At 55.1% G+C, this 22,047-nt stretch overlaps 2 protein-coding genes across 5 annotated transcripts in view; one reads left to right on the top strand and one right to left on the bottom strand.

Moving 5' to 3' along the window:
* The window catches only part of POLR2F (RNA polymerase II, I and III subunit F), an 86,109-nt gene that overhangs the window by 56,073 nt on the left and 7,989 nt on the right, over positions 1-22,047 (bottom strand). The window contains exons 4-5 of one of the 4 annotated variants that reach the window (XM_016939157.4): positions 18,350-18,421; positions 13,208-13,288 (exon numbers count right to left, since the gene is read on the bottom strand). In XM_016939157.4, the coding sequence (XP_016794646.1) occupies positions 13,246-13,288; positions 18,350-18,421 (115 nt within the window). In that variant the 3' untranslated portion in view covers positions 13,208-13,245. Of the gene's footprint in view, positions 1-13,207; positions 13,289-17,718; positions 18,232-18,349; positions 18,422-22,047 lie in introns of those variants that run through there. The other 3 variants (XM_009438372.5, XM_515126.7, XM_009438374.5) reach the window with 3 other exon arrangements.
* Positions 1,192-13,206, top strand: SOX10 (SRY-box transcription factor 10). Its single transcript, XM_016939155.4, has 4 exons — positions 1,192-1,324; positions 1,795-2,306; positions 7,389-7,657; positions 11,321-13,206. The coding sequence occupies exons 2-4, from the start codon at positions 1,879-1,881 to the stop codon at positions 12,022-12,024; spliced, it is 1,401 nt and encodes a 466-aa protein (XP_016794644.1). The 5' UTR covers positions 1,192-1,324; positions 1,795-1,878; the 3' UTR covers positions 12,025-13,206.

Raw genomic sequence — 22,047 nt, 5'->3', positions numbered from 1 at the left:
CCCTTGGGGTGGGCTTGAGGCCTTGCCCTGCTGTTGAGGAGCTCAGAACGTCACATGGTTGCCAATGCGGCCCCAGCTCCATTACATAACCCACATACACCCCACCTCGGCCTCAACACCCCGGCGGGGCTGCCCTCAGTTAAGAGAACAGCACTGCGACCTTTGGAGGAGAGGCCAAGGAAAGAGAGAGGAAAAGGTGTCAACGGAGGATGGGCAGGAAAGAAAAGGGGAGGGAGGGAGAGGTGGGCAGAGGAGGGAAGAGGCAGGGCAAGTCCCCACCCCTTGTTGGGGTGGGGGAGTAGAGGACTTCGTGACAATCAGGACTAGGACTCCCCTACCCTCTCCCAAGACAGGGTGAGCCCAGTGTGGAAGGAGCTGGGTCCCAGGAGGTAGCAACCCAAAATGCCTCTAAGACCTACTGAGAGAGGGCCCCCAACCTGTCCCACCTTGGCCTCCTGGCAGCTTTAGTCTTGTGTTTCCACCTTGAACCAGACCAGAACGTGCGTGTGCTGGGTGTCTGCAGAGAAGGGACCAGGGGTCAAGCTGGGGCTCTGCACTTCTCAGAGGGATCCCTGAGCAGTCTCTCTTACTGTGCAGGACGGGGCAGAAAGGGCTGCCTAGGAAAAGGTAGGAGGCAGGGTGAGGAGCTGGGCATCAGTGCCTGGCACACACTAGGCACTCAACAGGATTTCGCAGACGAAGCAGTTCGGGCCAGCCACCCTCACGGGCCCACAGGACCCTCACCGCCTTCACGTCTCTCCCTAGTCCCCTGCCAAGTGCCCATCCTGCCACCTGAGGCAGACGTTAGGAGTCCTGGTTGGGCCCAATTTTCTTCCATCCAACAGGTTCTGACCCTCCAGCCTACATCTCTTCCTTCCTCGGCCTAACCTCCCCTCCACCTCCCAGACTAAGCCCAAGATAAGCCTCAGCAAGATGGGCCTGGGCAGTAGGGCAGGGAGCTGGGTGGGGGGGCCTGGGCTCCGGGTGGAGGAGCCCTGAGTGTTGGGGATGAAGGAAAGCCTGGAGGCTCCACCTTCTGCCCTTCCCTCCCTCCTCTCCCCTCCCCCCTCTCCCCCTCCTTCCTTCCCCAGCCCTCCGCAGCGGCTCAGTCGCTCAGTCAGTCTCGGGCTGTCCGGCCAGGGTGGTTGGTGGTAAGGATTCAGGCTCCGTCCTAACGAGGCCGTGGCCTGAGGCTCAGGGCCCCCCGCCCCTCCTTCCCAGCCCACCAGCGTCACCTCCCAGCCCCGAGCTGGACCGCACACCTTGGGACACGGTTTTCCACTTCCTAAGGACGAGCCCCAGACTGGAGGAGAGGTCCGAGGAGGTGAGTGCGCAGCCTGCTCCTCCCTGGCCCGCCCAGGCCTGGGACCCTGCTGTGAGGTGGAGAGAGGCGACACCCCGCCCTTGCCCCCAACCTGGCTCTCCTCTAAACCCCGTTGGGGCAGGCTGAGGGAAGAAGGAAAGGTGAGAGAAAAGGTGGGAAATTCCAGGGGCCGTGATTAGAGCAAAATAAAGGCTCCGTTTTTTTCTTTCTTATCATCAACAAACCTCCACCCAAAAAAGGAGGCTAAAAAAAAAGCCACCCACACCAAGAGACGGTTGGGACCAGGTGGTGGGAAGACGCAGAGGCGGGACGCACCCACCTAGAGTCTGGCATGTGCGTGGGCCCCAGGGGCCAGATGGGTTTAGCTGGAGCAGGAAGGGCCGCCACCTCGGGGCTGTGCCCACGTCGTGTCTCGGGCCGCCCTCGGGGCTGCGCGCGCGGCCGCTCCATCGCGCCCTCCTTCCATTCAGGTGGGCGTTGGACTCTTTGCGAGGACCCCGGCGGCTGGCCCGGGGGAGGCGGCCGAGGCGGCGGCGGCGGCGGCCGGGGGCGACATGGCGGAGGAGCAGGACCTATCGGAGGTGGAGCTGAGCCCCGTGGGCTCGGAGGAGCCCCGCTGCCTGTCCCCGGGGAGCGCGCCCTCGCTAGGGCCCGACGGCAGCGGCGGCGGATCAGGCCTGCGAGCCAGCCCGGGGCCAGGCGAGCTGGGCAAGGTCAAGAAGGAGCAGCAGGACGGCGAGGCGGACGATGACAAGTTCCCCGTGTGCATCCGCGAGGCCGTCAGCCAGGTGCTCAGCGGCTACGACTGGACGCTGGTGCCCATGCCCGTGCGCGTCAACGGCGCCAGCAAAAGCAAGCCGCACGTCAAGCGGCCCATGAACGCCTTCATGGTGTGGGCTCAGGCAGCGCGCAGGAAGCTCGCGGACCAGTACCCGCACCTGCACAACGCTGAGCTCAGCAAGACGCTGGGCAAGCTCTGGAGGTGAGCACCCGACCGCCCCCCGGGCTCGGGCCCTCTAGCTTCGGGTGGATTCAGGGTAGCCGAGGCGGCCCGGCCTCCTGCACCTCAGAGCGGGACTGTCTGGCAGTCCTCCTTGGAGAGGGCTGGAAGACCAGGTGTGGGGGCCGCGCCCGCCCTTCCATCACAAGGACCCTGGAACTCGGAACTCCAGCGGCCTAGGCCGGGTCTCCCTACGGGGCGGCGGGCAGGAAGGCGCCCCCTCGTGGTTGGAATTTTGCGGGTGGCAGACCGTGGGGCCTGGGGCTTTGGAGGGAGGGAAGGAGGCCTTCACTAACTCCTGCCCACAGATACGCACACTATGCCACCAGCTGCTGTGGTCAGGAGGATACGAGGGAAACGCTTGGAAAGAACCAAAGGGTTGGCTGGAGATTCAGGGAAACTGAGGCAGTCAGATGGAGAACTCGGGAGGTTTAAAGAAAACAGGGAATTCAGATGAGAGTCTTTGGAAGAGTGAGGGATGAAGAACTGCGGGACAAATCTGCTGCTGCAGGATCTCATCCTATCCTAGGGCTCTTCCCTGGGACTTTCTGACGCCACCCTCCTTTGAGTTGGGGGCTTCCTCACCCTCCTAGGGAGAGGACACACAGTAAGGGGCTCCCCCTCCTGCCCTGCCCCAGAGTCACCAAGCTGATCTCTTTCCTCCCTCTCCCAGTTCGGCGCCATCTTCCCTGCCAGGGCCCCACCCCAACGTTGAGCAACCTCTTCCCCACTGCCCCAGAGCTGGAGCTGAGCACTCTGGCCAGAAGGAAACCTTGGCCCCCTTCCTGCCCAGGGGCCCTCAGCGTCCCAGGTTCCCTGGGACCAGCCCACACCTCTAGGAAAAACATCCCCCGCAGGGAGCAATTCTCCCACCCTCAACTCAGGTCTGGGGTTCAGCCAGGCCTCCTGGGGATGTGTGGAACAAGACAGTCCCCCACTCCCACCCGGGAGTGCCAGAGCAGCTCTGAAAGAGACCAGGGACTCCAGGAGATGTGAGCCGGTAGCAGTCACCTGATTCTCGCTAGACTGGCCAAGAGACAGGCCCCGAAAGGCAAAGGAATCACAAAGGTCACATAGAAGTTGGTAGCAGAGCCAGGGCCAGAACCCAGGACTCCCATACTCTCTGTCCAGAGGACTTCCCCTGACCCTGGTGACAGTGGTGGATCACCTACACTTTGAGGAGTGGTCAGGAGGTTGGGGGGAAGCAAGAAGATGAGAACAAGAGTGAGGGGCATCTGGGTTCCAGAAAATTAGGGCTTTGTCAGAGGAGCCCGGCTCTCTTCCGCTGCCCTCCCCCTTGCCAGCCACAGTTGGGTAGAGATTGGGTCTAGAGGCTTAGAGTGGTAGAAGGTGCAGGAGGATCTCCAAGAGACCAAAAGATTCACATCCCGACCCCTGGCCTGTTCTTGCCATGTGTTTGCTGAAGACCTGGTGCCCCTTCCCCTGCCCCTTCTCAGCCCTCAGTGCCCTGCTCACCCAGGGCAGGCCCAGGGCTCAGCGACCAGCCCGCTGTGTGGACCCAGACAGCCCAGTTCTGCCCAAGAGCAGAGGTCACAGCTAGCTCCTCCACCCAAGGTCCATCCAGATCTGGGTGGGGCTTGGCCCAGGCCAGTATCTTTAGTGCCAGGGGACAAAGAGCAAGTGAGAAACAGACAACCAGGAGAGACATACAGACAGGGCAGACTCTGGGGACCATGAGAAGACCACAGTACAAGCCCAACGAGAGTCAAAGCAAGGACGGACCTCATTTTCCCTCCATCTCCCATTGCCAAGGGTTTAAGATTGGCTCCTCCATTGTCCCTGTGCCCAGGTTCCCCCAGCCCAGAACCCTGGGCTTGGACTCCCTTCAGGAGGACTTATTCTTGGCCATCACTCAAGCTGTGTGCACAGGGGCCAGCCTGAGGTGTGGCAGTCAGGAAAACTGGCACTACTTGCTGAGGACCCAATCCCAATGGGAGGACAGGGCCAGAACCATGGCAAGGATCAAAGGCAATGCCAACAGAGGGTGGCTCCCTGGACCCTGGAGGGGGGTCCTGAGAGACATTTGGATTTGGGCTGGGCTGGCCAATTGCTCCAGGGGCTTCTCCTGAAACCTCCCCAAGCTGTGACTCCCGGGATGTCAAGAAGGGGGGTGGTTAGGTGGGCAGAGCTGGAAAACAGGTGTCTTAAAACCAAAAAGAGAAAGATACACACAGACTGTGTGGAGTGCCCCAAGGGAGTGTGGGATCAGACACACTGGAGCCCAGGTCCTAAGGGGCCATGTGAGCCCCAACAGTCATTCTAACCTTTGATGCCCATCTGGGGAGGGGCTAGTAGAGGCTGATCACAGGGTGGTGCCTGTGGGTTGGCTGATCTGCCTGGAAAGAACCAGAGCCAAGAAACTGGAAAGGCGGACACAGGCAAGAGTCCCTCCTGTGTGGTGGGGGTCACCCAGCCTCTGTTCCCAGTGCCACAGGCCCCTTCCCCAAGTAGTCTTCTTATGCCCCTGGCCTAGCAGGACACATGTAGCAGCAATCAGTGCCCCACTGTGGGAGGTCCCCGGTTGGGGTTTCCAGTTTGGGTGAGGAATCAGCCTACCTCTTCTTGCCCCCATTCCAAACCTGGGAGACCAGGGAGAAAGAGGGCTGACAGGAAGGTGCAAATGAGGACTGGGTTTGGAGTTAGAGCTGGAGGCGACGTTGGGGGTTTGGGGCTGGTAATGTTGAGTGGGGACTGGTGCTGGAGATTGGGTTTACATGGTGGGCAGGCTGGGTTTGGGGTTGGGGTGGAGGTGGAATCAGCTGTCCGGCACAGCTGGTGGAGGAGGGAGCTGGGGTCGGGGATGGCAGTGGCCCCGGGCTTAGATTTCTGTCAGGGTTAGGCTAATGCTGGGAACTAGCTTAGGAGGTAGCAGTGGAATCCGATGTTGGGATCCTCTCTCTCTTCTGGCCCCTGTCACTTTCTTGCTGATGCTGGCTGCCAGCTGGGCAGGGGGCAAGGGAAGGATAGGTAAAAGAGTGAGCTCTGTGTCCCATGTCCCCAGCCATCCAGAAGCCCCTCTGCTGGGGTCCACTGCTGGCGGAGCAGCTCTCTCCTCTGTGGGTTCTCCCCAGTCACACCCTCAAGGCCTGCTCCACCCCCTCCCCTGGTCCCAGCCATCAGAGAGGAGGCCCACATCCCACTCCCTGACTCTCAAGGCCCTGCTCCAGCATCTTTGTCCTAAGTGTGTACACTGACTCTGACAGAGTCTCGGCTGGAGGGACCCTCTGAGAAAGCTGGGGCTAGGGCTGGGCTCAGGGCCGGGGTGGGGGGAGTAGACAGGGAGGCTAAGCCGCAGAGGAATGCTGCTGCCGGCTAGGAGGTGCCTGGCATGACCACCCCCGCCCAGCCTGGGGAGGGAGGGCTCGGCCTTCTGCTGACTGGGGGAAGAGGGCACTCACTGGGGTGTGAGGGGTGGGGCAGCTGAAGAGACAAGCCCTCTGGACTGACAGACAAGGCTGCTCCCACAAAGACTCATGGATTCTCAGTACCAAGGTCTGGGATTCTAGAATCTGGACATTCCCCTCGACCCCCTCTGTAAGGTACCCCATCCTGCCCTCCGCACCCTGGGGCAGCCAAACCCTAAATGCCCTCCACCCTCCAACCCTGGCCTGAGGCTGGAGTCGGTGGCAAGGGCGCTGGCTTCAGGGCTTCTTCTCTCCATGTGTTGGTTTCAGGGACTGTTCCAGGGTCTGAGGAGAGGCTAGCTTCCTCTACTCTCTGCTATTTTCTGGACAAGGATATAGGATCCCCCACAGGAGGCAGTACCCCCCACCCAGACCCATGGTAAAGAGGAGCCACATCTGCCCCCTCAGTCCCACCACACTGGAATTCACACAATCAGGACCCAGAGTTAAGAGACCAACCCTAGATCCTCCTGTCCAACCACCCCCACAAGCAGCCTTAGAAAAGCACCTCTTGGGGCCGGGCACGGTGGCTCATGCCTATAATCTCAGCACTTTGGGAGGCCAAGGCGGGTGGATCACCTGAGGTCAGGAGTTGGAGACCAGCCTGGCCAACATGGTGAAACCTCGTCTCTACTAAAAATACAAAAATTAGCCGGGCATGGTGGTGCGTGCCTGTAGTCCCAGCTACCCGGGAGGCTGAGGCAGGAGAATCGCTTGAACTCAGGAAGCCGAGATTGCAGTGAGCTGAGACCGCATCACGGCACTCCAGCCTGGGCGACAGAGTGAGACTCTGTCTCTAAATAAATAAAAAATTAAAAATAGAAAAGTACCTCTTGGGCTGGGCACAATGGCTCATGCCTGTAATCCCAGCTACTTGGGAGGCTGAGGCACAAGAATCACTTGAACCTGGGAGGCAGAGGTTGCAGTGAGCTGAGATCATACCACTGAACTCCAGCGTGGGTGACAGAGTGAGATTCCCTCACAGAAAAAAAAAAAAAAAGAAAAGCACCTCTTTCTCAAGGTGCTCAGCCCGCTTCCCAGGCCCTGGTGCAAGGCATCTCACATCCATTATTCTGGCCAATCCCACACCCAAGTTAAGCCAATGTTATCATCCTTTTATAGGTGAAGAAACTCAGGCTCAGAGAAGTAATTTGCTCAAGGTCACACACACAGCTAGTAAGTAGCAGAGACTGAGTTCTCCCCCAGCCATGCTGCTTCTATTGCCCACCCTCAGTCCCAGGGAGCTCACCCCCAATGAAGTAGCCAATTCTACTTGCAGACAGCTTTGATGATGAGAAAGTTTTTCCTTTCCTTGAACTGGCATCTGCCCCTTGAAACCTCTACTCCTACTTCTAACTCCTCCTCAGGGGCTGCCAGGAGCAGCGGGCTGACCCCTCTCTCACCCTCCAGCCCATGAAAGATTTGGGGGCAGCCCTCTGAGGCTGTTATTCCTTGGGCCTCACATCTCTCAGTCCACAAATCATAGGGCACAGCCCCCACCCCGGGTCCTGTCCTCTGGGTGCCCCATCCCAGGGCCTCACATCTTCCAAGATGGACACTCAGAGGGAGGCCAACCTGGAGTGCTCTGGCATTCACGCCAGCCCCTCTGCTGTCCTCTCCGCCTCCCACCACACCCCAGGCTGCTGAACGAAAGTGACAAGCGCCCCTTCATCGAGGAGGCTGAGCGGCTCCGTATGCAGCACAAGAAAGACCACCCGGACTACAAGTACCAGCCCAGGCGGCGGAAGAACGGGAAGGCCGCCCAGGGCGAGGCGGAGTGCCCCGGTGGGGAGGCCGAGCAAGGTGGGACTGCCGCCATCCAGGCCCACTACAAGAGCGCCCACTTGGACCACCGGCACCCAGGAGAGGGCTCCCCCATGTCAGATGGGAACCCCGAGCACCCCTCAGGTGAGTGCTGATGACAGAGCTGAGGGTGGGGCAAGGCCAGTCAGTGGAGAGAGGAGATGGCTGGATGGCAATGAGACCCTGGACTCTAGGGAGAGTGTGCCAGGCTGTGCAGTTGCCCCAGCAGAGCTGCAGGGGCCCAGAGGGAGCTCCATGGGGGTTCCGGTGCCAGGGGAAGTGGCTGGGTGAGATGGCTCTGGCCGGGGCTGATCCTACTGGGCAAAGAGGGCCAGTTAAAGACTGTGGAGGCCGCCGGGTGTGGTGGCTCACGCCTGTAATCCCAGCACTTTGGGAGGCCGAGGAGGGCAGATCACGAGGTCAGGAGATCGAGACCATCCTGGCTAACACAGTGAAACCCCGTCTCTACTAAAAATACAAAAACATTAGCTGGGCGTGATGGCGAGCACCTGTAGTCCCAGCTACTCAGGAGGCTGAGGCAGGAGGATGGCGTGAACCCAGGAGGCGGAGCTTGCAGTGAGCCGGGATTGCGCCACTGCACTCCAGCCTGGGCGACAGAGCGAGACTCTGTCTCAAAGAAAAAGAAAAAAAAAAAAGACTCTGTGGAGGTCATGGAGTGAGAGGTGGCTGGGGCAGTTACAAGGAAAGGGGGAGAAGACAGGATGGTTTTGAGAAATGGAAGAGCAAATGGAGGAGAGGAAATCACTGCCTCTTTCCCACCAGCCATTCTTTTTTTTTTTTCTGGAGACAGAGTCTCACTCTGTCGCCCAGGCTAGGCTGCAGTGGCATGATCTCGGTGCACTGCAACCTCTTCCTCCCGGGTTCAAGCAATTCTCCTGTCTCAGCCTCCCAAGTAGCTGGGACTACAGGTGCACACCACCACGTCTGGCTCATTTTGTGTATTTTAGCAGAGACAGGGTTTCACTATATTGCCCAGGCCCAGTCTCAAACTCCTGAGCTCAGGCAATCTGCCCGCCTCGGCCTCCCAAATCCCACCAGCCATTCTGACAGAGGAGACATGGCATGTGATACCGTGTCTGGCAATGGATGGGCCAGACATAAGCTATCTTGTTTAATTTTCATTAATGATAATAACAGCTAACCTTAATTGAGCACCTACTCTGTTCCAGGCACTGTGCTAGGTGCTAGTTGCCTTATGTATACTAACTCAATCATTGCAAACAATGTGATGAGGTACCCAAACTGCCTGGGCTCAGATCTCAGCTGTGGCAAGTTACTCTCATTTTACTGATGAGAAACAGACAGGAACTTCCCCAGTTTGGCTCCAGGGCATCTGCTTGGCACCACAGCTGCCTTGCCTGTGTTCCTAATGTACAGAAAGTGACACACACAGGTCTGCCACATGGGAAGTGCTCAGTGAGCAGAGCTCTGCCTTCAGAGGACACGCTCTGAGTCCTACTTTGTGTCTAACACTGGAGTGGACACCAGGGGTACTAACCAGAGAAGCCTACAGTCCCTGGCCTCAGGGGCCCATAGTCTAGAGAGAGGAGCAGGGATGAAAATGAGTGAATTAAGTACAGGAAGAAACAAAGCTAGGCATGGTGGAATGTGCCTGCAGTCCCAGCTACACAGGAGGCTGAGGTGGGAGGATCACCTGAGCCCATGAGTTTGAGACCAGCATGGGCAATGTAGTAAGGCTCTGTCTTTTTTTTGTTTTTGTTTTTTTTTGAGATGGAGTCTTGCTCTGTTGCCCAGGCTGCAGTGCAGCAGTGCCATCTTGGTTCACTGCAACCTCTGCCTCCTGGGTTTAAGCGATTCCTGTGCCTCAGCCTCCTAAGTAGCTGGGATTACAGATGCACGCCACCACACCCAGCTAATTATTGTATTTTTAGTAGAGATGGTTTTTCACCATGTTGGCCAGGCTGGTCTCGAATTCCTGACCTCAGCCTCCCAAAGTGCTGGGATTACAGGCATGACCCAGCACGCCCAGCCTCCTATCTCTTACTAAATATATAGTATATATATATATATAGAAACAAGTGCACAAGAAGTCTGTGTGAGATCCAGAAGTGGCACGGCCGTCTATCCCATCCAGTCAGGTCTCCAAGAACACCCCACTGCCCACCAGACTCTTGTCAAGGAAGGCTTCCAGAAAGAGGCAATGCCTGGGCTGCTTGGTATAATCTCTATTTTACTGATAAGGAAACTGGTTAAGAGAAGACTGGGGATTTGTCCAGACACAGAACCAGGATTCAAAAGCCTAGGCAGGTCTCTTGAAGTACAGAGCCCTTGGCCAATGCAGGACTTGGCGCTGCCTCTGGTCTGATGAAGGAGGCACAGGCCTGTCCTTGGGGAGCTCCTAGTCTCTTAAGACCATGGACATGTTCTGTCTCCATTGGGATGCCAGGCAGTCATCCCTCCCACACACGTGTACATACTCTTCACCTTCAAAGATTCAGGGACACACACACACACATCAGGAGACCCTGGACCACATACAGAGCAACCACCTCAGAATGAAACTGGACACAGACTTTTTCTCACCCTTCAAGGCCCCACCCCACTCAGACATCCTTCCCCGATGAGACCTTCCCCAAATCCCTGAGGCAGCGGGTAGACTCCTCCTCTGGTCTCCCAAGTCCTTGCATATTGTCACCACAGCACTTCCAACTCTGGGTGCATGTGGATCTATGGATCTATGACTAGACTATGAGCTTTTGGGAACAGGGATCCATTTTATTTACATCAGTATCCCCAGCACCTGGCACAGCACCTGGCGTTTTGTAATGCTCCCTAAGAGTTTGCTAAATTAATATGTGAATAAGAAAGTGAACAGACAAAGGAACAAGGACCAGTTTTCTAAGTGCCCTCCCATGGAGGAAGGCAGCTCAAAGAACAACAGGGCAACACAGGCCAGCGTATGACGGGGCTAAGGGCCTGCCAGTGGGCTGGGAAGCAGGGTGGGCTCAGGAGGAGGGAAGGGTTGGAAAGGACACAACACGAGGCCAGGACAGGGAGCAGGCCCAGGCAACCAGCAAAGGTGAAACAGAGCACTCAGGAGCCTGGGCGAGCGAGGCTCAGCAAGGAAGACAGTCGGCATGGGTGTGGAAGTGGGGCTGGCAGAGCGCAAAGGCCAGGCCAGACCACCTGGACAGCAGAGAAGCTGATGAGAGGAAGAACTTTCCACAGGAAAGGTTTTTTCAGAATGAGGCAGGCCTCCCCAGGACCCATCCCTAAGATTTGAGAATTTCATAAACAACTAGAGATCAATCTAAGACACCAGTATTAAACAGCATGAGCGCAGTGGCTCATGCTGGTAATCCCAGCACTTTGGGAGGCCGAGGCAGGTGGATGACCTGAGGTCAGCAGTTCAAGACAACCCTGGCCAACATGGTGAAACCCCGTCTCTACTAAAAATACACAAATTAGCTGGGCATTGTGGTGGGCGCTTGCAATTCCAGCTACTCAGGAGGCTGAGGCAGGAGAATCATTTGAACCCAGGAGGCAGAGGTTGCAGTGAGCCGAGATGGCGCCACTGCACTCCAGTCTGGGCAACAAGAGTGAAACTCCGTCTCAAAAAAAAAAAAAAAAAAACAAACCCTGACTCATGCTGCCAAAATGTGAACTTACAAGGTTTTCCCAGAGGCACCCGCTGCCTGAAGGTGAACCATGGAAGTTCACGTGCGCCCACCTGCCTCTAACCTGCTTCCCCCTTGCGCTCTCTCTCTCTGTCTCCCTTCTACCCAGGCCAGAGCCATGGCCCACCCACCCCTCCAACCACCCCGAAGACAGAGCTGCAGTCGGGCAAGGCAGACCCGAAGCGGGACGGGCGCTCCATGGGGGAGGGCGGGAAGCCTCACATCGACTTCGGCAACGTGGACATTGGTGAGATCAGCCACGAGGTAATGTCCAACATGGAGACCTTTGATGTGGCTGAGTTGGACCAGTACCTGCCGCCCAATGGGCACCCAGGCCACGTGGGCAGCTACTCAGCAGCCGGCTATGGGCTGGGCAGCGCCCTGGCCGTGGCCAGTGGACACTCCGCCTGGATCTCCAAGCCACCAGGCGTGGCTCTGCCCACGGTCTCACCACCTGGTGTGGATGCCAAAGCCCAGGTGAAGACAGAGACCGCGGGGCCCCAGGGGCCCCCACACTACACCGACCAGCCATCCACCTCACAGATCGCCTACACCTCCCTCAGCCTGCCCCACTATGGCTCAGCCTTCCCCTCCATCTCCCGCCCCCAGTTTGACTACTCTGACCATCAGCCCTCAGGACCCTATTACGGCCACTCGGGCCAGGCCTCTGGCCTCTACTCGGCCTTCTCCTATATGGGGCCCTCGCAGCGGCCCCTCTACACGGCCATCTCTGACCCCAGCCCCTCAGGGCCCCAGTCCCACAGCCCCACACACTGGGAGCAGCCAGTATATACGACGCTGTCCCGGCCCTAAAGGGGGCCCTGTCGCCACCACCCCCCGCCCAGCCCCTGCCCCCAGCCTGTGTGCCCTGTTCCTTGCCCACCTCAGGCCTGGTGGTGGCAGTGGAGGAGGCTGAGGAGGCTGAAGAGGCTGACAGGTCGGGGGGCTTTCTGTCTGGCTCACTGCCCTGATGACCCACCTGCCCCATCCAGGCTCCAGCAGCAAAGCCCCAGGAGAACAGGCTGGACAGAGGAGAAGGAGGTTGACTGTTGCACCCACACTGAAAGATGAGGGGCTGCACCTTCCCCCAGGAATGACCCTCTATCCCAGGACCTGAGAAGGGCCTGCTCACCCTCCTCGGGGAGGGGAAGCACCAGGGTTGGTGGCATCGGAGGCCTTACCACTCCTATGACTCCTGTTTTCTCTCTCACAGATAGTGAGGGTCTGACATGCCCATGCCACCTATGCCACAGTGCCTAAGGGCTAGGCCACCCAGAGACTGTGCCCGGAGCTGGCCGTGTCTCCCACTCAGGGGCTGAGAGTAGCTTTGAGGAGCCTCACTGGGGAGTGGGGGGTTCGAGGGACTTAGTGGAGTTCTCATCCCTTCAATGCCCCCTCCCTTTCTGAAGGCAGGAAGGAGTTGGCACAGAGGCCCCCTGATCCAATTCTGTGCCAATAACCTCATTCTTTGTCTGAGAAACAGCCCCCAGTCCTCCTCCACTACAACCTCCATGACCTTGAGACGCATCCCAGGAGGTGACGAGGCAGGGGCTCCAGGAAAGGAATCAGAGACAATTCACAGAGCCTCCCTCCCTGGGCTCCTTGCCAGCTCCCTCTTCCCTAACTAGGCTCTATGGCCCCTGCTCAGTCAGCCCCACTCCTGGGCTTCCCAGAGAGTGACAGCTGCTCAGGCCCTAACCCTTGGCTCCAGGAGACACAGGGCCCAGCACCCAGGTTGCTATCAGCAGGCTGAAGACACTAGAATCCTGACCTGTACATTCTGCCCTTGCCTCTTACCCCTTGCCTCCCAGTGGTATTTGAATAAAGTATGTAGCTATATCTGCCCCTATTTTCCTGTTCTGCAGCCCCCCAGATCCACATGTAACTCATTACTGTCTCCTGTTATTTATCTCAGTAGTCCCCTCTCCTAGCCACTCTAGCCCCTATTAACTCTGCATTAAGCATTCCACATAATAAAATTAAAGGTTCCGGTTACCTGCTTGGTGAGCCTGACCTGGCCTGTCTCTTCATCTCTTATCCCTGTACTGGTGCTTCCTCAAATGCTTTCTGGAAGTAGCTAGGAGTAGAATGCAAAGGACAGATCATCAAAGGTCTCTCTCTCCCACCTCCCTCCCTCTTTCCCCACCCCCTTCCCCTCCCCCCTCCTCTCTCTTCCCCCCCTCCTCTCTCTCCCCCCTCCCTTCTCTCCTCTCTTTCTCTCTCTCTCCCCCCTCCCCCTCTCCTTTCTTTCTCTCTCTCTCCCCCCTCCCACTCTCCTCTCTCTCTTTCTGTCTCTCTCCCTGCTAAGAAAGTGGGAACAATGGAGAGTGTTAGGACAGCTGGCATCCCAGTGGGGTCCATCTGAGCTCAGGGACTGAAGCCTCAGATGGGAACTTCTCCCCAGCCCGGCTGTGCCCCACACTGCAGGGGGGCCACTCACTCTTAACTGGCTCAGCTAGAACTCACTGCCTTGCAAGCAGCCCCTCTGCTCACCCAGCACTCAGCAGAGGGGAGTTTGCAAAGAATTCAAGAGACAGGTATCTGAAGAGGAGGAGGTGGGCTGAGGGTGACACCGTGCTGCCTGCAGTCAGAGGCCTGTCCTTCAGGATGTGTGGATAGGCCCTGTGTTGCTGCATCCCCCCACTTGCCACCTCCCTCAGCACACACACAGCAGCCCACGCCAGGATCTAGCCAAGCCTTCACAGCAGGTGCCCCTGTCCAAGTCTAGACCAAGGATGTCAGACAGTCTACTCCTTAAGCGCCTACTCCCTAAGAGCTCTTTCCTCAGCAGAAGTCCAAACTGCACCCAGAGGCCAGGACCACTCCACCTCACAAGCACACAACTCCAAGGACTCTTTGCCATCTTGCTCCACTGATGAACAACTCCGATGGTTGGAAGTTCTTCCTCATACCCAGCTCATAACAGCTTATATCCAGCTGCCATTTACTAAGTGCTCCACCAAGGGTTTTATGTCATTCAGGCCAGGGAAGGGGTAGGTCCGATCGTTATCTCAATTTTCCAGATGGGGAAACTGAAGTTTGCGAGGTTGATGCTAAGAAGTGCTGGTGCCAGAATCTGAACCCAGCTCTGACTCCAAGGCTTGCATTTTTAACCATCATCCCCTCCACCTGCCTGTGGTTTGCAGCCCCTACTTCTGCTTTGTATCTGGAGCAATGCATCTTCCACTGCTCCAGACTGGGCATCCTCAGCTTCCTTCCTTCCATCTGTGGTCTCCAGCCCCTAGTCAGGACCAGGGGAGAGGCAGGGCACCAAGAAGTAGCCCAGTCCCCAGGGTGGCCAAAATCCCTCCATCTAGGACCTGCATCATGGAAGCTCTTCAAGCAACCTCCCCAAAACTGCTGGTTCCCGTGAAGCTGGATGGTAACCGAAACCCCGATCTTTTAGACAATATCCATTGCAAAGTCATATCCAAATTGTATGTATGCTGTTTTTGTTTTGTTTTAGATAAAAGCAGGACTTTACACTGATCTTTAACAGATCTCACCTTGTTGGGTTTGACCCATTTCCCCACCTGTATTAAACTTTTTAGAACTTAGCTCTCCTTTAGAGCTTTATGTATCTGCAAACTTGAATAGCCTCATTCAAGTCACTAATAAAGGTAGAAATGAAGAGGGACACCTGTGTACAGCACTAAACGCCTCTCTCCACTGTCAGTCCTATTCTCTCCACTCTTTTTTTTTTTTTTTTTAGATGGAGTCTTGCTCTGTTGCCAGGCTGGAGTGCAATGTTGCAATCTTGGCTCCCTGCAACTTCTGTCTCCTGGGTTCAAGTGCTTCCCCTGCCTCAGCCTCCTGAGTAGCTGGGACTACAGGCATGCACCACCACGCCCAGCTAATTTTTTTTTTTTTTTTTTAAGTAGAGATGGGGTTTCACCATGTTGTCCAGGATGGTCTCAATCTCCTGACCTCATGATCCACTTGCCTCGGCCTCCTAAAGTGCTGGGATTACAGGCGTGAGCCACCGCACCTGGCCTCTTATCTCCACTCTTTTTTTGAGACAGAGTCTCTCTCTGTCGCCCAGGCTGGAGTGCAGTAGCAGGATCTCGGCTCACTGCAAGCTCTGCCTCCCGGGTTCACGCCATTCTCCCGCCTCACCCTCCCGAGTAGCTGGGATTACAGGCGCCCGCCACCACACCCGGCTAATTTTTTGTATTTTTTAGTACAGACGGGGTTTCACTATGTTAGCCAGGATGGTCTTGATCTCCTGACCTCGTGATCCGCCCACCTCAGCCTCCCAAAGTGCTGGGATTACAGGTGTGAGCCACCACGCCCAGCTATTATCTCCACTCTTGAGGCTGTCTAATCAGTTCTAAAACTGTCTAATTACATCACCATGAAGCACACACTTCTCTGTCACAGTGGCATGGAGACTACCGATGCCTTGTCAAAATCAAGATTCACTGATCTCTGGCATTCCCTCAACCTACTGGACCAGTAACCATCGAAAAAAACACTTATTTGGCAATATTGGTTCTTAGACACCCTATGCTAGCGCCCGATCTCCTCTTTATTATATAAGCACTTTTAAACATGGAGGGACCTATTCTAGAATTTTGTCATGGATCAATCAGTACTAACCTTATGTGTTTATAATCTTTACAACCCACCCCTTCCCCTTCATTGAAAGGCAGGACTTTTGTCCATTTGTGGTCTGTTCACTACTCCTGCTCGCAGTGGGATGAGGGATATGGAGCTGGCACGGTGGGGAGCAGGGGGCACATCCAGAAGATGACACTATCACCTCCAAGACCCCACATCTCATGAGATTGAGTGGGAAATCACTGAGGATGTGGAAGGAGGGGAAATGACCCCAAGGAAGTCAGAAGACCTGGGTTGTGTGCATCCCTTAGACCAAAGGTTCCAAGTGTGCACAGGCCTCAGGAAGGCAGGAGCTCCACTTGTTAAAAAAGGGTCAGGTGTTTCTGGAAATGACTCAAGAGACTATGCCCAAACCCTAAGAAAACAGAACCAATAGTGGTGACCGGGACATTTTATTCAAGAGAAGTCAAAAGCCAGGCCCAGACAGCTGAATAGCAGGGGACTCCCCAAAAGAGGAGAATGGGAAGAGGAAGACAGGAGGAAAAACACCCCTTCTGTCCCATTTCCCTTGCACTCTATCCCCTAAGGGTTAACCCCCAATTCCCCTCCTCCCCAGCCCAAACCCCATCTCCCTTTAATCACATCTGATACTGAGCAGCCCAGCAGGGAACAAAGAGACCATTTAGAGAAATGGGGCCGAGAAAGTGACCCCCGCACTCTGGGGCGGCTGCCTGGATGCCAGCACAAAGGCGGCATTTCAGAGCTGAAATTTCAGCACCCAACTTGATTAAAGGATTCCACAGGCTTGGAGGAGGGTGGATGGGGGTGTGAAGTCCACTGCTCCCTGAATTAACCCTTCTCCAGGGCAGCAGACACCCCTCCCACCAATGCAGATCCTCACCATTCACTCCCCACACCCCATCCCAGGGCCAGGCTGCACCCAGGCCTGGAGGCCCTGCCTCCTGCAGAGGTTAGGGAAGCCCAGCTCCTCCTCTTGGAAGGGGAGCTGGCAGTGGAATGGAGGTGAAGGCTGGCATATTCAGGGAGCCAGTTTACCCTCTATCCCTGTTCATGTCAATATACACCCTCCCCCTGACCCCCTCTAGGAGGGAGGAGCCAGTGTGACTGGTCTTACGTCAGGTTGGGTAAGCAGGGTGGAGAAAGGAAGAGGACCCATTAGAACCTCAGGCAGAGGAAGGGGGAGCTCCAGCTCTGACTTAATGTAACACCTGGAACCCAGGAGCACCACCACCCCAGCACCATCTCCCCAAGGCCTCAGGGGATCACCAGCCCCAAATAGGAGGGAAAGGATATGTTATAGAGGCTAGGAAGAAGGCATGGGTGTGGCACACCAAAGAGGTGGGCCACAGAGGACAGCGTGTGGGCAGAGTCCTGAGGAGGAGTGGGGACAGAGCCATGGGGGCAGGGGTAGGCAGGTGCTCGGTCCTTGCTCCAGCTGCTGACTTGCCCAGCAGGGCTCTGCCTGGGGAGGGTGGGAGATCAGCACACCCCCACGCTTCCTGCTGGGGCACTGCTCCTGAAAGGGGATCCGAGCCCACGATAAGAGGTTCGAAGCAGGTCCTTAGGAAACAATGGGTGGCTTGATGAGACCTGCTCTGTGATACTCCTGAGAAGGGAGAAGCCCCTGCAGCCAGTCCCCACTGGAAAGGAAATTGGGGGTTTCCGTGGCAACCAGCTCCCTGGGCACAAAGACTTGTCTGTCTGCTTGGAAGGCAGCTGAGGTGTCTCCCCTGCAGCAGCCTTTGCTCTGGGGAACAGGGAGATGGAGGGAAGGATGTGGGGGATCCAAAGGGGCTAAGGGCCCCTGGTGCTTCTTAAGGAGCTGACAGTCACAGGGCCACTGGAATAGGTGCATGCTCCACGCAGCATGGCGGTAACAGGGAAGCAACAGGTGGTGACATTGCAGATAAGCAGAGGGGAAGGGGGTTGGAAAGTTGAATATTTTATTATTTACACATATAAAGTGAGAATGAAAATTGGGCATGGGGCAAGGGCAGGAAGATGACTCCAGCTCAGTCGGTGATGATGAGCTCGTCCACCCCCCAGTCTTCATAGCTCCCATCTGGCAGGTAACGGCGAATGATGATGGGGATCTTTCGGGCCCTGTGGCAGGGGAGAAGTCACAAGTACATGAGGGCTGGTGACCCCAGCTCTGCCGCAGAAGGAACAGATTGTGTGCAAAACACAAGCAAAGAGAAGTCTTAGGAGCAGCCTCTTGGGGCTGATGAGTGTACTTTGTAAGAAAGCAATTACAAGAAAAAGAAAGTTTTTATATCAGACAAGAGGGGGAAGAATGACAGAATATTGGTAAGGACTCCTGCAGCAGGAACAGGGAAGTTCCAACAGCCAGAAGACGTCCGTGTCTCATCAGTGCCCTCCCACTTTCCCTGCCTCCTCTTCTCTCTTCCTCCTACTTCCTGGTGAGCTGTTCCTAAGGATCTGTAGGAATAAGCATAAACTTCTCCAGCCAGGGAAGTGGGAGCAAAGGGTGCAACAGAGAGCCCAACAGATGCCTCCCAGAGATTTGGAGAAGTGAACCATGATTTGAGTGACTTACTTGAGTTCCTTCATGGCAATGAGCAGAGGATCTGTCTCCCCCTCCAGCTCCACCATCACAGGGGCACACATCCTGTAGGGATAGGGACAGGTGTTAGGGAAACTGCAAACCCAGGGAGAAGGGCCCAACAGGCAGTGAGGGTGGAACGGCATCCTGGTCCCCACCTAGAAACGTCATCTTCTAGGTAGGCAGGCACAGTAGGGAGTGGTGTGTAGGGGCACTGCCAGAGATCTTCCCTGGCAGAGGCCTATCACAGACTCCAGAGTCCAGCGGCCACAGCAGAATGTCCTGGTGGAAAGGGAGACATGTGCAAAGGCACACCATTCTAACTGCTCCAACCCCAGAGCCTTGCCTCAGTGCCCAGTGCACCTCATTTCAATTTCTATTTTCTCTCTCTATTTTTTGGAGACAAGGTTTCACTCCCATTGCCCAGACTGGAGTGCAATGGCGAGATCTTGGCTCACTGCAACCTCCACCTCCCAGGCTCAAGCAATTCTCCTGCTTGGGACTACAGGCATACACCACCAGCTATGCTAATTTTTTGTATTTTTTGTATAGATGGGTGAAATTAACATTTCGCCATGTTGCCCAGGCTGGTCTCAAACTCCTGGGCTCAAGCAATCCACCTGCCTCAGCCTTCCAAATTGCTGGGATAAAAGGCATAAGCCACCGTGCCCGGCGTCATTTCCATTCTCTATAGACACAACACCTCAGTAGAGGCCCTGCCCTTCCTGCCCAGCCCTCCCCACCCTTCACCTGAGGCCAGCAGTCAGGGGGCTCACCTGCTTACAACACTGCCATGACTCCCCTTGGCTATCAGGCCAGAGTGCAGTCTGGTCCCTGTTTGCCTTCCTAGCACAGTCCCGTGCTACTTTCCTGTATTTACCCCACATTCCAGCCATACCAAACTATTTCTGGTTCCCTAGATGCACCATGTTGTTTCCCTTTTGTGTGCTCTTACAAGCTCTTCCTCTCCCTAAAAACCTGCGAGAGGTTCGGATGTTTCCACCCTGGAAATCGTGTGCTGACTCTTCAGTACCTGGACTCATTTTGCATATACTTTTCTTGGCACCAATCTCATTGAACTGTAACTACTTGTTTGGAAACTTTCCACATTAGACCATGAGCTCCTAGTGGCCCAGAACCACATGTGATTCACCACGGAGGCCCAGCCCCCAGCATAACACTTGGCCCACAGTGGGGACTCTACCACCAAGCAAAGGGATGCCAATTCTAGGCCCATCTCCTCTAGGAAGCCACCCCTGATGATTCCAGCTCAGGTTCACACCAACACACCCAGAATTAACAGGAGAGCCTGCTAAAAAATACAGGTTCCTGGGTCCTTCCCCAGACCCCCTGAATAGAATCTCTAGTGAAGCGGCCTGAGAGCCTGCATTTGCAAAACTGCCCAGAAGATTCTGATAATCAGCTAGTCTGAGAGCTACCAGCTTACTAATTTTATTACTAAATATTTCGATTTATATTACTCCCAAAAGCCTGAAAATTTCCCAAGGGCAGAGATGAAGTATTTAACTTTCCCTATATCCTCTCTTAATAAGTATTTAAACTTTCCCAAAATATAAAGCTTTAAAGAATGTGGCAAAATACCTGATCTGCATATGCCTGCTTTCTTTCAAAATATAAATAATTCAAGGGCATTCACTCATTCCGCACCTATTGTGCACATGCAATGTGCAAGAATGTGTCCTTAAGTAATTTAATTTTTCTTGCACCATGGCTTCTACAGAGAAACACATCAACCATCCAGTTAAGAAGTAGATGTGACCAACATCATCAGCCACCAGGTGGTGCTAACGAACCAGACTGAAACCCCATCCAAAACCTACCCAAGAAACAGTTGTTCTGGCCAGGTGCAGTGGCTCACGCCTGTAATCACAGCACTTTGGGAAGCTGAGACAGGCGAATCACCTGAGGTCAGGAGTTTGAGACCAGCCTGGCCAACATGGTGAAACCCCGTCTCTACTAAAAATACAAAAAATTAGCCGGCTGTGGTGGCACATGCCTGTAGTCCCAGGTACTCAGGAGGCTGAGGCACGAGAATCGCTTGAACCAGGAGGTGAAGGTTGCAGTGAGCCGAGATGGCACCACTGCACTCCAGCCTAGGTGAGAGAGTGAGACTCCATCTGCACCTACCAAGTGCAGAGTCCCATTATGGCTGTACAAGAGCTTACAGCAGGCAAGGAGCCACCAGATGGTGTCATAGCCCTTAAGTGGAAAGAGCACTAAAGACTGGAATGAGCTGGATCAAGCTTTGCTCCCCAAGAAAAACAGGACACTTGGCTGGGCACAGTGGCTCATGCCTGTAATCCCAGCACTTCGGGAGGCCAAGGCAGGTGGATCACCTGAGGTCACGAGTTCGAGACCAGCCCGACCAACATGGTGAAACACCGTCTCTACTAAAAATACAAAATATTAGCCAGGCATGGTGGTGTGTGCCTGTAATCCCAGCTACTCAGGAGGCTGAGGCTGGAGAATTCCTTGAACCCAGGAGGCAGAGGTTGCAATCAGCCAAGATCATGCCATTGCACTCCAGCCTGGGCAACAAGAGCAAAACTCCATCTCAAAAAAAAAAAAAAAAAAGAAAGAAAGAAAAGAAAAACAGGACACTTGGATTTATGAGTGGCCTGGATGCTGGATGTCGGCCTCAAAACCTTTAAGTGCTGCACACTGCCCACCAAATGAACTCTAATCTTCTGAACTTGTCACTCACAGGACCAGTGTCATCTTCTCCAGCCTTATGCCCCAAGCTGCTTATGATCCCTCATCACAAATCCACAACTGCCTGCCTCCACCTGGACCTTTCCTTGGGCTGTTTCTGGCACCTGAAGTACCCACAAAACCAACTCTCTTTACCTGTCCCCACTAGAATTCTAATCCCTTCACAAGGCTTTCCCAGTCACCTCTGCAATAACTCTCTTTGTACCTTTCATAAAGCACCACTCGCATCTGCCTTGGGTTGTGGGTACCTGTGCACAGGTCTATCTCCCCCACCAGAAAACACCTGGAGGACTGGGGATTATGTCTTTTTTTTTTTTTTTAATTATTTTTGGTAACAGAGTCTCACTCTGTCACCCAGGCTGGATTAGTGGCGCGATCTTGGCTCACTGCAACCTCTGCCTCCCAGGTTCAAGCGATTCTCTTGCCTCAGCCTCCCCAGTAGCTGGGATTATAGGCGCATGCCACCACACCCGGCTAATTTTTGTATTTTTAGTAGAGACGGGGTTTCACCATGTTGGCCAGGCTGCTCTCGAACTCCTGACCTCAGGTGATCCGCCCACCTTGGCCTCCCATAGTGCTCGGATTCCAGGTGTGAGCCACCGCGCCCGGCTGGGACTACATCTTTAATCATCTCAGCATCCTATCAAGTGCTAATGCAGTATCTTTCTTCAGTGCTGAAAGACTGTTTAACTTGCAAATAAGCAGTCTATTTGTTTTAAAAATAACTTATGAATTCTTCTTTCTACTGGACCACTTTTAGCCTATATTAGTGTGCCCCATAGAATGCTCTGCAATGACAGAAATGTCCTATCCCCCTGTGCTATCCTTTATGGTAACCAGTAGCCACATGTGGCTACTGAACACACTTGAAATGTGGCTAGTTGTAATCCCAGCACTTTGAAGGCTGAAGCAGGGGGATCACTGGAAGCCAGGAGTCTTTTTGTGAGACCCTGTCTCTA

Source organism: Pan troglodytes, chromosome 23 (genome assembly GCF_028858775.2).
Source record: "Pan troglodytes isolate AG18354 chromosome 23, NHGRI_mPanTro3-v2.0_pri, whole genome shotgun sequence".
In the NCBI taxonomy this organism is placed as follows: domain Eukaryota; kingdom Metazoa; phylum Chordata; class Mammalia; order Primates; family Hominidae; genus Pan; species Pan troglodytes.
Note: the sequence above shows the minus strand (reverse complement) of the source record. Positions and strands in the feature narration are given on the sequence as shown.